Raw genomic sequence first — 15,008 nt, forward strand, 5'->3', positions numbered from 1 at the left:
TAACTGGATTGTTCCTCCATTAAGTAAATGTTCTGAGACAAAAAATAATTAATTTTCATTCAGCCCTTTTGGACTTTATGATAAAAAATAGTGCATCATTTTTTTTTTGCTGTGAATAATTATATGCAGTTAATTAATATATGATCTTGAGCATCGTTATGAGATAATTCAGAACTATAGAAGTTATGTAATTACTTTTCATTCAACTATGGCGGGTCAAATTACAGCACATGGTGTCGGACTGTAATGACAACCCTAGCAAATTCTCAGAAAAAAGTACATGTGCATGAATTGTAGGATATTTTTTGGGCATGTACATTCTCACCTGGTGGAAATCTGTATCTCACCTTTTGAAGTTTTACCACGGATATAGAGATTGAGGAATTATCACATGGAAACCTATTGCAAAAATAGAAGTTGCAAGTATAGTAGCATCCGAGAAACAGAATTTCCCAGCATCTGCAGTTCCTTCTTAAACAAATTGAAAATTACAATGTTTTTAAAGCAATTTGAAAAATAGGTATCAGAGGTTATGGGAAGAAGGCATGAGATGTGGTTGTGAGGTAGAAATAGGTCAGCCATGATTGAATGGCAGAGTAGACTTTGATGGGTCGAATGGCCTATTGCTACTTCTATCACATGATCTTATGATAACCTTGAATGGCCAGACATGGGTAAGAGGATAACATCACAGTGAAAAGGTGATAGCATGGAACAAGAGCATAGTATTTGCATAACTTTCAGTCTCTTGTATGGCCACTGATCAATGCTGTCTGCAATTTCAATATGAATCAAATTCGAGAAAAATTACAACAAAGATGTTCATCATGTGGTTGAATACAGAACGTCACTATTTGTTCAAAACAAAAATGAAGCAAATCTGGAAATTTATGCCCCAGGAAAAGAGCAGCCCATGGTTAACCATGTACCTTTACAGAATTGTCCTAAGTGGTTTACTTTCTTGAATGGGCATAATGAAAATCATCAACATTTTAGCTGCAAACTATTCATTGAGCACCCCACCCCTGCCAGTGTGCACACATTTCTCCCACTGCCCCATCACCCTATTCCTGTCCCCTCCTTATGTTTATCCCCATCTCGGTACCCATCTGCCAATCAACCCCCCCATCCCACCTCACCTATAGCAATATCATAGTCATAGATTGATACAGCGTGGAAACAGGCCCTTCAGCCCAACTTGCCCACACCAGCCAACATGTGCCATCTACATCAGTCCCACTTACCTGTGTTTGGCCCATATCTCTCCAAACCTGTCCTATCCATGTACCTGTCTAAATGTTTCTTAAATATTGCGATAGTACCTGCCTTAACTACCTCCTCAGGCAACTACCTCCTCAGGCAGCTTGTTCCATACACCCACCACCCTTTGCGTGAAAAAGTTACCCCTCAAATTCTTATTAAATCTTTCCCCATTCACCTTGAACCTATGTGCTCTGGGTTCCCATTTCCCATACTCTCAGCAAGAGATTCTGTGAGTCTACCTGATCTATTCCTCTCATGATTTTATACACCTCCATAAAATCACCCCTCATCCTCCTGTGCTCCAAGAAATAACGTCTTAGCTTGCTCAACCTCTCCCCATTGCTCAGGCCCTTGAGTCCTGGCACCATCCACGTATATCGTCTCTGCGCTCTTTCCAGCTTGACAACGTATCTTCATGTTGACAACTTGTCAAGCTATGCCCTCCCCAGCCTAATCTTTCTCTTCCAGCTTTCTACCCCTTACTCCACAATACAATAATCCAATACAATATTTATTCCATGTCATTTGAACCTCAGTGAGGCTCAAACGAAACTCCGTTTCCACAGCCATACAAACAGAACAATTCCTACAAGACATACAAACAATTCAATTCACACAAACATCCATCACAGTGAATCTCCTCCTTGCTGTGATGGAAGGCAAAGTCTTATCTCTCCCCTGTACCATTTCGCTCCCGATGTTGAAGCCCCAGGCGGGCGATGGTAAGTCCCACGGCCATTTTAAGGCTGCGCTGGGCGATGTGCAGCCCTGCTCCAGGCCCAAATGTCACAAAGTTGGAGCCCCCGGCGGGCGCTGGAATGTCCCGCAGCCATTAAAGCCGCGCCGGGCGATGTACGGCCCCGCTCCAGATCGTTCCAACCCCGCGACGTGGGCTGGAGAAGTTGAGTTGCGGGAGCTCCGAAAAGCGGCCTCCCACCCAGACCCGCGAGCTCCCGGTATCACAGTCCACAGGTTTGCAGCTGGAGCCTCCGTGCTCCTCCGGAGTCGGGCCGCAGCAGCGAGCCACCACCGCTCCCCACGCTCGGAGGCCGGCCAGCCCCACGATGGTGAGTAGTCCGCAGCTCCGCAGACTCCGTGACTGGAGAACCCAGGTCGTTCCGGCTGGAGGCCACTCCATGGTGCTAGGCCCCAACGACAACGGAGACCCGACAGGGAAAAGGTCGGGTCTCCCACGCAGGGAAGAGATTTTTAAGCATTTCCCCCCCCCCCACCCCCCACATATATACAGTTAAAAACGATTAAGAAACACAAACAACTACATTTAACTAGACAAAAAAAAGTTAAAAGACATACAGGCTGTAGGGGCCGCAGCAACGCGAGTCGTGCCGCCGCAGTAATATTCCATCAGTCTGAAGAAAAGTTCTGAGCCAAAACACCATCTCCCCATTGCTACCACAGACGCTACCTGACCCATTGAGTTCCTCCAACAGTTTGTTTCTTACTCAGTAAGAGTTTCGGATGACAGGGAAGAATCTCTGATTGTTTTGTTGATCTTTATCTGAACTAATCCATAGATATTATTTCTTCATTTTCGGTCCTTTGTCTTACAGGTTTATCTAATTTCCTGCATTAGCCGTGCCTTTCGCTTACTTGCAGGCTCTCTTGTTTTAAATGCCTTTAAATAACCTAATTTACATTTTCCTGGGTTACTATTCAATGATTTGGAATATACTCAGCTCTTTTGCCTTTCTTTCTGCAATTGGAGTATTTATTGATTCTCCAAGCTCCTTTCTTATCCTTTAGTTTAGTTTACAGATACAATGCGGAAACAGGCCCTTTGGCCCATCGAGTCTGAACCAACCTGTGATCCCTGCACAGTAACACTATCCTCCGCAAAATAGGGACAATTTTACATTTACAAGCCAATTAACCTACAAACCTGTACGCCTTTGGAGTGTGGGAAGAATACAAAGATCTCAGAGAAAACCCACGCAGGTCACGGGGACAACGTTCGAACTGTACAGACAATACCCGTAGTCGGGATCTAATCCAGTTCTGTGGCACTGTAAGGCAGTAGCTCTACCGCTGCACCACCGTGCCGCCCTCTAATGATGAATTTAAGGATTGACTAGTCTTTACGCTTGGGAAATGCAGATTGACCTGATGTGTATTTCAATATTCATATTTAAACTTCAAATTTCCTAAATATCTACATATTTTGTTTTTTTGAACTACCCGATTCCTGTAGATAGCCTTTTAAACAAGAAGGGAACAGGGAATAAAATGCTTTTGTTTTAAATGTATCATCAAAGATAGGACACTGGGATTTTAGACTCAGACTCCAGAAGGTTCCCTTTGTCTTACAGACATCTTCACTATCATTACCGTGACTTGTCCTTCTTAATTTAAGTGATTAGCTGTCATAATATGTTTAAACTATTAGATGACACATGAATGCTCAGATTATATCCTGTTGCAAAGAGGAAAGTTACATCCGAGTGTTTGACTCAGCTGGAGACTTGCTGGCTCGGAGAATATCCTGGAACTATTTGTTTTGGAAAGTTCTGTGTCAATTAGAATGACCTGTCTAAGTTAATTTGTTCTTACTGTCCTTCATAACCTCAACAACATCAATATCTTACTGTCCTCACACATAAAGATGATAATAATTTTATTCAGATTAATGTTAGAATATACTAAACATGTACCTGCTTTGAAGCAAAGTACGTGAATAATTGTCCTCATGATTTCAATATCTATTGACAATGGAGATCTGCAGAGTGTTAGAGAAACTTATCTCTGTCATATTTTAGATTATGACGCAATGCCAAGAGGTTTTCCTGTGCTTCATGTTTACAACAGTGATGCAGATAGAAGTACTCGCTTTGTTGGGCCTGTCCCACCTGGTGATTTTTTTGAAGACTGCCAGCATCATTGGCTGACGTATCAGGCTACCGAACAATTTGCGTTGGGATGCGGCGGTGGATGGGTCGTGACACTGCGGGATGACGTATGACACACGGTGTTTTTTCAAGTGCCGCAACATTTGTTTTTGTCGCCGCTGGATTTTGAAATGTTCAAAATCTTTTGACGACACTGATTGAATTGAATCCTTTATTTGTCATTCAGACCTTTCGGTCTGAACAAAATGATGTTGCCTGCAGCCATACATGTAATAATAACAACACACAATAAACACAAATTAACATCCACCACAGTGAGTTCACCAAGCACCTCCTCACTGTGATGGAGGCAAAAGTCTTAGAGTTACTGTCTCTTTCCTCCTCTTCTCCCTCTGCGCTGAGGCGATACCCCACCGGGCGATGGTAAGTCAGTCCCGCGGTTCAAGCTCCGCGGCCCGGGGGTGGTCGAAGCTGCCGCCCTCCAGTCCAGCGGGTGCAGCTGCTGCCGCGGGAGCTCTGGAAAACCGGCACCAGCCTGTGACCAGCGAGCTCCCTACGATGTCGTCCACTGGCCCGCGGCCGAGAACCGGTTTCAGGTCGCCGCCGCCAGAACACAACCTCAGCCACCGGAGCACCGTCTCCGCCCCGCACCGGGCCGCCCACACGGGAGCGTCTCAGCCCCGCACCGGGCCGCCCACACGAGAGCGCATTCCAGCCGAGAGCCGGGCCACCCACATGGGAGCGCCTTCCAGCCGGGACCCAGGCCGTCCACACGGGAGCGCCTTCCAACCGGTAACCGGGCCGCCCACACAGGAGTGTCTCAGCCCCGTGCCGTCCACCCTCACCGGAGCGCCGAGTCGTGCCGCTGCGCGAATGTTGCCGCAGCTTGAAGACGGCCAGCCTCGCGTTGGTAAGTCCTGGCTGGCTCTACCTCCGGAGCCTCGAGGTCGGGACAGGTTGGAGGCCGCCAGCTCCGCCATTGGGCCTCTCCCCCCCCCACACACATCACACCACCTAATAACCAAAAGTTTAACTGAACTAGACAAAAAAAACAACACAAAAAAAGTAAAAACAGACAGACTGCAGGCGAGCCGCAGCCGTTTCACAGCGCCGCCACTTCCGGATCTATTGGCACTGTTCTCTTGAAAGAAAAACAGGGCCAAGGGATCATGAAAAACTTTAGAGTAAATAATCAGAAGCTGTTTCCACTATAGCAAATATCAATAACCAGAAGGCACAGTTAAATATTAATGATAAGGGAAGCAGACAAAGGTAAGGTTTAAGAAGGATATGACGCCGGCAGTCGCAGAAAAAAATCGCCAAGCGTGACAGGCTATTTAGAGAATTTTTAAACTGGAATTTTACTAATCCAAAGGGAATGTTACAACATAAGGAGATAGTCACAAGGATTTCAGGATATTACGGGTGAGCATTCAACCTGAAATATGGATCCCTGAACAAGCTAACTGGCACAACTACCAACTTCATTACTAAAAGCAAGAACAATTTGTTATCCTTATTGGCTTATCAATAAATTTGGTAAAGCTAAATAAAATCACTCGCAATGTAGAATTATAAATCCCCATGTGATCATCCTTTTCTTTGTCATCATTTAACTCTTTAAACGCCTTCCTCATGAGTCCCACACCCTTGATCTCTGGATATTATTTTCAACAATCATTCATTCAAATTCAATAAAAGCTGTTGCAAATTTTGTTTCCACTACCCTGTCAGACAATGTATTCTAGATTATAACAATGATGTATATTTAAAACAAACTCCTTACTTCAGTCTGAAGAAAGTTCTCGACCCAAAACGTCACCTATTCCTTCGCTCCATAGATGCTGCCTCACCCGCTGAGTTTCTCCAGCATTTTTGTCTACCTTCGATTTATCCAGCATTTGCAGTTCCTTCTTAAACCTTACCTTTGTCTGCTTCCCTTATCATTAATATTTAACTGTGCCTTCTGGTTATTGATATTTGCTATAGTGGAAACAGCTTCTGATTATTTACTCAAAAGTTTTTCATGATCCATTGGCCCTGTTTTTCTTTCAAGAGAAAAATAGATCTGTTGCTCCACATAACAAATACCTCTCCTGGCACTATCTTGATCAATCCATATGGTGGTGGCCCATCGGTAACGATGATGGCGGGATGTGTAGTCTCAATTCTGGTGAGTTCTGACATGGCTCACGAGTCCAATTCGTGAAGCGCTCACTTTGTGCAGAGAAGAGGGCTGCACAAAAACCTGTGCGTGAATGAGTTTAAGGTGGAGTAGCTGTTGCATTGTAACAACCCCACCCTCTCGGCTGCAGAAGTCAGAGTCCAAGGTATGAAAAATCAACACTGCTGGAGACTTCTTGGCTGCAGTGGATGGCCATGTCGTCTTTAGTGCTCTGACTAGACCTTCTCCTTGCACAGTGCGTTGCTGCGTCGCCTTTCCAGCCGTTAAAGATCATAAAGATCTCTTCCGCCTGGACCACCAAAGTCAAGTCAAGTCAAGTCACTTTTATTTATATAGCACATTTAAAAAACAACTCTCGTTGGCCAAAGTGCTTTACATTGGTGGAGGTACTAACGTTATACAACAGTGGTTCATAGATTAAATACAAACATCACTACATACATAAAGCCCTCGCTCAAATAACGTCGAGAAAGGCTTGGGAGTAGATATGAGTTTTAAGTTTCGACTTAAAGGAGTCGATGGAGGGGGCAGTTCTGATAGGAAGAGGGATGCTGTTGCACAGTCTAGGAGCTGCAACCGCAAAGGCGCGGTCGCCCCTGAGCTTATGCCTAGACCGCGGGATGTTCAGTAACCCCAAGTTGGCCGATCTGAGGGACCTGGAGGTGGTGTGGTGGGTGAGCAGACTATTGATGTAGGTGGAAGGAAATGCCGTGCCTTTGAATGACTTGGCCTAAGGGGAGCATATACCGGGAGAAGCGAATGGAGCCAAGGATGGAACCTTGTGGAACCCCACAGCAGAGGCTAGCTGGGGAGGAGAAAGAGTTGCCTATGTTAGTAGAGAAACTCCTACCTTTGAGGTAGGAGATGAACCAGCTCAGGGCAGTACCATCAATACCAAACCCATACCGGATGATGTGGTCGACAGTATCAAATGCTATGTTGAGGTCGAGAAGGAGCAGGATTGCACAGTCGCTGGAGTCAACGGTGAGCAGTAGGTCATTATGTACCTTCAACAAGGCAGAATCTGTGCTGTGGTGGGTCCTGAAACCTGATTGGAAAGTTTCCAAGATAGTATTTTGGTGAAGGTAAGGCATAAGTTGAGTTAAAATTACCTTTTCAAGGGCTTTTGAAAGGAAAGGCAGTTTTGAAATGGGTCTGTAGTTGCTTGGCAAGGTGGGGTCAAGGTTACTGGCAGTCGTGGAGTTAATGTAGTGGGAGTAGCGAGCAGGGAGATGGGATTTTGAGGGAGAGAAAGGCAGAGATATATCGAATATAATAGCACCATTAGATTTTTTTTTCAGGAGGGGTTGGACCACCGCATGCTTGAAGCAGGTAGGAACAGTGCCAGTTGCCAGAGAACTGTTGAAGATGGCGAGGATGCTGGGACCGGCTATTGTAATGACATCTTTTAGAAGGGCAGAGGGGACAGTGTCGAGGGGGCAGGTGGTAGGTTTCATGGTGGTGATCAGTTTTACAAGGGAGGGTAGAGTAACGGGTTGGAAACAATATAATTTTGAAGAACAGACCAATGAGACAGCCAGGTCACGGATGGGAGGGGAAATATTCGTCCTGATGTTCTTTACTTTACTGGTGAAAAATGTAGTAAATTCCTCGCACTTAGCAGGGGACCTAGTCTGCTGGTGCTGGGGGCAGGACATATAGAATAGAATAGTTTCTTTATTGTCATTGTAACATGAACCATGTACAACGAAATTTAAAATGTCAGCCAGTCAGTGCAGCATTCAAACATTTCTAAAAGCTAATGATACATACAAGGTAAAATATTAAAGATAAACAACTAAATAAATATCACGGACAAAGCACGCATACACACCCAACCCTCCATCCTTCTGTCGATTCCACAGTTACCACAGTCCCTTAGTCTGTATCGCCCCTGCGTTCCTTGGCGGCTACATTTAGTGCTTTTATAGCAGTGGGGTAAAAAACTGTTTTTTAGTCTATTTGTCCTTGTCCTTGTAGATCTGTACCGTCTGCCTGACGGCAACAGTTCAAACAGGGAGTGTCCGGGGTGGGAAATGTCCTTTATGATATTCTGGGATTTTTTGGTGCAGCGGGAACTGTGTAAGTCCTCCAAGGTAAGGAGAGGGCAGCCGACAATCCTCTGGGCGTTGTCAATGGCCCTCTGGAGCGCTTTCCTCTGAGCCGCTGTGCAGCTGGTGTACCACACGCATACACAGTATGTTAGTATGCTCTCAATGGAGCACCGATAAAAGGACAGCAGCAGTCTCTGAGTGATGTTATTCTTCCTGAGCACCCTCAGGAAGTGCAGTCTCTGCTGGACCTTTTTCAGCAGCGCAGTGGTGTTCACGCTCCACGTCAGGTCCTCCTCAATATGGATTCCCAGGAAGCGGAAATCCGCCACCCTCTCTACACAGTCCCCTCTGATAGTCAATGGTACCATGTCCGTTTTGTTCTTCCTGAAGTCTATTATTACTTCCTTTGTCTTTAGGGTGTTGAGGAGCAGGTTGTTTTCTTCACACCACACTGTCAGCTGCTCCACCTCATCCCGGTAGGCGTACTCGTCCCCCCCGGAGATGAGTCCCACCACCGTAGTGTCATCCGCAAATTTGACAATGGTGTTGCTGTGGTGGGCGGGGGTGCAGTCATGTGTGTAGATGGTGTAGAGCAGGGGGCTCAGTACGCAGCCCTGTGGAGAGCCGGTACTGAGGCTGAGGGCCGTGGATGTATGATGGCCCACTCTGACTCTCTGGCTGCGACCCGACAGGAAGCTATTTATCCACGTACAGGTGGAGTGTGGAAGTCCCAAGTCCCCCAGTTTGTCCACCAGTTTATGGGGAAGGATGGTATTAAAAGCAGAGCTGTAGTCCACAAAGAGCATCCGCACGTAGCTCCCCCGCTGCTCCAGATGAGACAGTGCAGCATGGAGAGCTGTGGCTACAGCGTCCTCTGTAGATCTATTTTTCAAAACACTTCATCACCACTGGTGTGAGTACGACTGGCCGGTAGTCGTTGAGGCTGGAGATGTTGGTTTTTTGGGGCAAGGGGACTATGGTGGAGGACTTCAGACAGGGTGGGACAGTGGACTGGGCCAGAGACTGGTTAAAAATCCTTGTAAAGACTCCAGCCAGCTGGTCTGCGCAGTCCTTCAACACGCGTCCAGAGACGCCGTCAGGACCAGTAGCCTTCCTTGGATTTATGGCCCGCAGAGTGCGCCTCACCTCATGCTCCTCTATCTTGAGGGTTAGGCTGCTGATGGTGCTAAAAAGGACCTTGGAGCTATGAGCGGTTTTGGAGATAAGGGTGGAAAAGTATTTTGTTCTTGTCGATTTTACTGCTTCCTGGCATTTGTGAAGATTATTTTTCAGGAGTTCAAAGCAAATTTGAAGCTTATCAGATTTGTACTTCCGTTCTGATTTTCTACATTCTTTTCTTAGGGCGCTGGTGGTGTCATTGAGCCACGGCCAGCCTTTAGGCTTAGGCCTTTTCAATTTAAGAGGAGCAACAGAATCCAGAATGGAAGAGCAAGTAGTATTGAATAGAGAAATTAGGTCGTCGGTGCTGGGATGGAGGGGAGACGCCTCAATAGTGCAGATGTCGGGGGTGGCTATGAGAGCCTCAGAGAACTTACTGGCCGTCGTGGAGTTAACGTAGTTGGAGGAGCGAGCAGGGAGATGGGATTTTGAGGGAGAGAAAGGCTGAGATGCATCGAATATAATTGCACCATGATCAGACAGGCATCAATAATATCTGTGTTACAAGTTGGGAGACCAGACGAAAGCACTAGGTCCAGTGTATGGCCAAGCTTGTGCGTGGGTCCAGTGGTGAGTAGAGACAGATTGAAGGACTCAACCAGGTTCATAAATTCACTCACAAGAGGCTTCGTGGGACAGCAAACATGAATGTTAAAGTCACCAAGAATCAGGTCAAATTTGGGCAACAAGCTAGCGATAAGATCACCAAATTATGAGATGAAGTCCTTATTCGTTTTCGGTGGGCGATACACAAGAACAATTAAAAGCGGACAGACTAGACCAACTATGATTAGTTGATGTTCAAAACTGGAGACATGACTGGCGTTCAGGAGGCGGCAGTTGAAATGCTTCTTAAACACCGCGACCTGAGAGCCTGGGCGAGCTGAAAAAGTTACAGTTATCAGGACAGAGTTCCACGAGTGGAGCAAGCTCACCAGGATTAAGCCAGGTTTCTGTGATCAGTAGGAAGTCCAATCCACATGCAGTGAAGAAGTCATTGATGACAAAGGTTTTGTTCAGCAAGGATCTCGCATTGATCACGGCCACCTTTGCAGGGACTGCAGGTGAGTTGTGGTCCGGTAGCAGCTCCCACGCCAGTGGGCGGCGGTTCAGAGAAACCACGCTGCTGCGCTTCACACAGGGCCTGGCTGGGAGCCCGCGTGCCAACCGGAGAGAAACATACCTGGGCTCAAGGGACCGCCGATGGATGGAGTGGTCGGGCCGACCAGGTCCGTCCTCACAGCGCTGGGCAAGGTAGGCAGATGTTAAACGGGCGCGGGCGAGGTTCTTCAACCTTTCCAGGGTGCCCGCGGGTTTACCCCGCCTCCTGGCTCGACTCGATACAAGGCCGAGCCCATACATCCATCAGGAGCCGAGCGAGGAGTGAACGGTAGGTGAAGCCTTGTCCGGGGCTCAGTCTGGGGGCTCAGTCGGGGGCCCAGTCCGGGGCTCAGTCGGGCCCAGTCGGGGGCTCAGTCGGGGGCTCAGTCGGGGGCCAGTCCGGGGTCTTGTCCGGGGCCTCGGATGAAGATCACGACGACAGAGGCTCAGCTCTGTCCGGGGGTCGGTCCGGGGCTTCGACCGGGGGTTGCTCCGGGGCCTCGGGTGAAGACTTCAATGACCGAGGCTTGGATGTCTAATAGTGCTTGCTGTTCGTACACCAGCTTTGACTGCAGGCCATACGAACAGTACCTTGATTGGGGCTTTGTCCAGGTGGGAGATGACGGGCAGCCAAACACAACGGCGCAGCCATCTTGTTCTTCATGGAAAGCAGACTTTCCAAGGATGAGCATGTCCCACAGGTTGAACTGGACTACCTGCTACAAGTTGCAAGGTTACGCCTTGACCTGACAGTATGCAACTCTCTCAAGCCTCATCATATGTAATGTCTGATGCCCAGAAGCATTCCAGCTGGTTTAATACAACTTCCTTGCTTTTTAACTCTGTGTCTCAGTTTATAAAACTGGGGATCTTGCATGTTTTTTTAATTACAGTCAATTCTTATATTGCCCCTTCCAAAGGCTTGCATATATATGATCTCAGAACCATCCTCTCATGCACCATTTAGTTAATATTGACTCTCTTCATTCTTGCTACAAACATTTACTTTACTCTTCTCTGCACAACATTTCACCACAATTTCACAATGTTGTCCATGTTCATCTGAAAATTGTTTTACCATCCTTCTGACATTTAATGATATGAACAAGATTTGTGTCATCTTCCTTTGTAATTATGCCCTACATGCTAATGTCTAGGATAGTAATGTGATATTGGGCTGTGCTACTGTATACTTCTCCCCACTTTGAGCAGAGCAGCTCAACACTAATTATTCATGCTACTGCTGCCTCTTAATCCAATGCATTTCCATTACTTAATGTCCATTATGTGGTTGTTTATCAAATGCTTTTGAAAATCTATATGAACATAAATATCACTACAAGAGCTTCAATAACTCTTTCTTTTGTCTTATTATGCAAGTTTCCCAAATATGATTTATCCAAATGGAATCAACTCCTGCTGCCATTAAACATATTTTGCCAAGTGGCAATAAGATTTAAGATTTAATAAGTTTTAGAAACATAGAAAATAGGTGCAGGAGTAGGCCATACGGCCCTTTGAGCCAGCACCGCCATTCAATATGATCATGGCTGATCATCCAAAATCAGTACCCCATTCCTGCTTTCTCCCCTTGATTCCGTTAGCCCTAAGAGTTATTTCTAAATCTCTCTTGAAAACATCCAGTAAATTGGCCTCCACTGCCTTCTGTGGCAGACAATTCCATGGATTCACAACTCTCTGGGTGAAAACGTTTTCCTCATCTCAGTCTTAAATGGCCGACCCCTTATTTTTAATTTGGGATGTTAGCTCCCTCTCTGCTTTTTTTTACCATGATAAAAGGAAACATTTCTCAATTCTTAACAACTTCAACATAAAATATTTTATTTTTTATTTTGGTCTTCTCAATTTTGAGAGTGAGCAACACTGCAGATCTTGAAAAATAAAAAAATATATTGGGTTAATTCTGCTTCTGGATTTCCAAAAAATATATTTATATTAGTTTTAGCAAAAACAACTAAATCTTACATTTCCCTTTATAATCAGTCAAAATGAATATAAAACCAAATATCACTATTTTCTATTCATGTTTACTCTTTTACAAAACTTGCTGAAAGGCAGAAATTGTCCCCCCCTGCGTGATGTAGATCAGGAAATGTTATGCAACCTAAAATTAGTTCTGCTAATTAAAACAATTATAATAATCATATATTACAACAGCAAGTTATGACAGGAGTCAGTATAACTGTCGGGATTAATCAAGATTCTGCTGCTTTGGTAATGCCTTCTTTACGGTTTCATAACTGGAGTAAACATGATGTCAGGTCTGAGGTATAAACTCTTGCCTCAGGAAAGGGATTTCACTGAACAGCCCTGAAATGTGGAAATGGCTTTTGTAACATATATTCCTGTTGTGCTCTATTCCGCAAGCAGGAGGGAAATGTTGCCTAATCCACAACACCATACAAGAATTATCTGCTATTTTCATTTTGCCTTTAGTCTGGGAGTTGTATTCAGTGAAGGTTTATGTAAATGCAGAATGGAAATTTAGGTACAGTAATATAGTCCTTATATTTTCAAGAGATCAATTGTTTTACCTGTTCTGTACCTTTTGTTGCTCTACTGTTATAATAAGTGAACAGTTCTGGGCATTTAAACAAAATGACTAACAATTATTTTGTTATTTTTAGAATTCTTCCACTCTACATTTACACCATGTGCTTATTTATTGGGATGTGTTCACTTATTCCATGGAAGTCCTTGGGAGAAAATCTAAAGTCCCACTTGGAGAAATGCAGAAGGTCCTGGTGGACAAACCTGCTGTTTATTAACAACTTCATTTTGATTGACCAGCAAGTACGTATTTTCTTTAAAAAGGAATGGATGGAATGGAATGGAATACTTTATTGTCACATGTGACAAGGCACAGTGCAATTCTTTGCTGCATACCCAAGGTATACAAATAGTGGCCACCTAAGGCACTGACAAAGTTACAAAGTACGCCGGCTCCGCCTTTGTTATCCACACCCCCTCTCCCCCACACCGGTTCCCCCATGCCAGGTCCTCCATTGTCCATCATTCTCTCCCCTCACCCCCCGTTGTCCATTGTTCTTCCTCATCCCTCATGGCGGTCCCGTCAACCACGGGTCGACCGACAAGGCTTCGCCGCCACTGTGAGGCTTCACCACCGCCGAGGCCCCATCACCGCGAGGCTTGGGAAGATTAGTATTATTTATTGATCATTTATGGTTTGTTTGGTAACCTGCATTGGTTATTGTAAAATTAAACTGACCTGAGATTTAAAGTTAGACAAAAATACTGGAGAAACTCAGCGGGTGATGCAGCATCTATGGAGTGAAGGAATAGGCGACTTTTCGGGTTGAGACGCTTCTTCTGACAAAGTTATTGACAGTACTGACAATGAAGACAAATGTAGGTCCCTCACAGTCATAAACAGATGAATTTATAATGGGAAACAAGGAAATGGCAGACCAGTTAAACAAGTACTTTGGTTCCGATTTCACTAAGGACGACACAAACAATCTCCCAGAAATACGAGGGCACTGAGGATCTAGTGGGAGGGAGGAACTGAAGGAAATCCACATTAGTTGTGAAATGGTGTTGGGTAAACTGTTGGGACTGAAGACAGATAAATCCCCAGGGCCTGATGGTCTGCATCGCAGAGTACTCAAGGAGGTGTCCTTAGAAATGGTGTCCCTCGCTGGAGTCAATTATTAAAGAAGTAATAGCAGCGCATTTGGAAAGCATTCACCGGACTGGTCAAAGTCAGCATGGATTTATGAAGAGGAAATCATGCTTGACTAATCTTCTGGAATGTTTTGAAGATGTAACAAGTAGAATGGATAAGGGAGAGCCAGTGGATGTGGTGTATCTGGACTTTCAAAAAGCCTTTGACAAGGTCCCAGACAAGAGATTAGTGTGCAAAATTAGAGCACATGGTATTGGGGGTAGGGTATTGACATGGATAGAGAACTGGCTGGCAGACAGGAAGCAAAGAGTAGGAAAGGGGTCCTTTTCAGAATGGCAGGCAGTGTCTAGTGGGGTGCCGCAAGGCTCGGTGCTGGTTGTTTACAATATATATTAATGATTTAGACAAGCAAATTAAATGTAACATCTCCAAGCTTGCGGATGACACAGAGCCAAGAAACCACAAGAATTGCTGACTTGTTCCTACTTTCCAATCCTACTTTTCCTTTTCCCCACCATGTGGTATAATAGAATGTACAATAAATACATTGTTAATCTTTTTTAGGAGATAGTTTCAGACCTGCATTTAGGTAGTGATACTGGATATTAGCTTTGAATCCCGTCTCTGAAGGGTTGTGTATACTATTTCAAGGTGCTTTTCACACCAGGAGCTCCTACTACCTTTCAGCCTTCTTT

General features: G+C 45.3%; 1 protein-coding gene across 1 annotated transcript in view; it reads left to right on the forward strand.

The window, feature by feature from the left end:
* Nucleotides 1-15,008, forward strand: part of oacyl (O-acyltransferase like) — a 93,854-nt gene that overhangs the window by 64,166 nt on the left and 14,680 nt on the right. The window contains exon 9 of the mRNA XM_055647238.1: nt 13,295-13,460. Within this exon, the coding sequence (XP_055503213.1) occupies nt 13,295-13,460 (166 nt within the window). The remainder of the gene's footprint in view (nt 1-13,294; nt 13,461-15,008) is intronic.

This window comes from Leucoraja erinacea, chromosome 1 (assembly GCF_028641065.1).
Source record: "Leucoraja erinacea ecotype New England chromosome 1, Leri_hhj_1, whole genome shotgun sequence".
NCBI classification, from domain to species: domain Eukaryota; kingdom Metazoa; phylum Chordata; class Chondrichthyes; order Rajiformes; family Rajidae; genus Leucoraja; species Leucoraja erinaceus.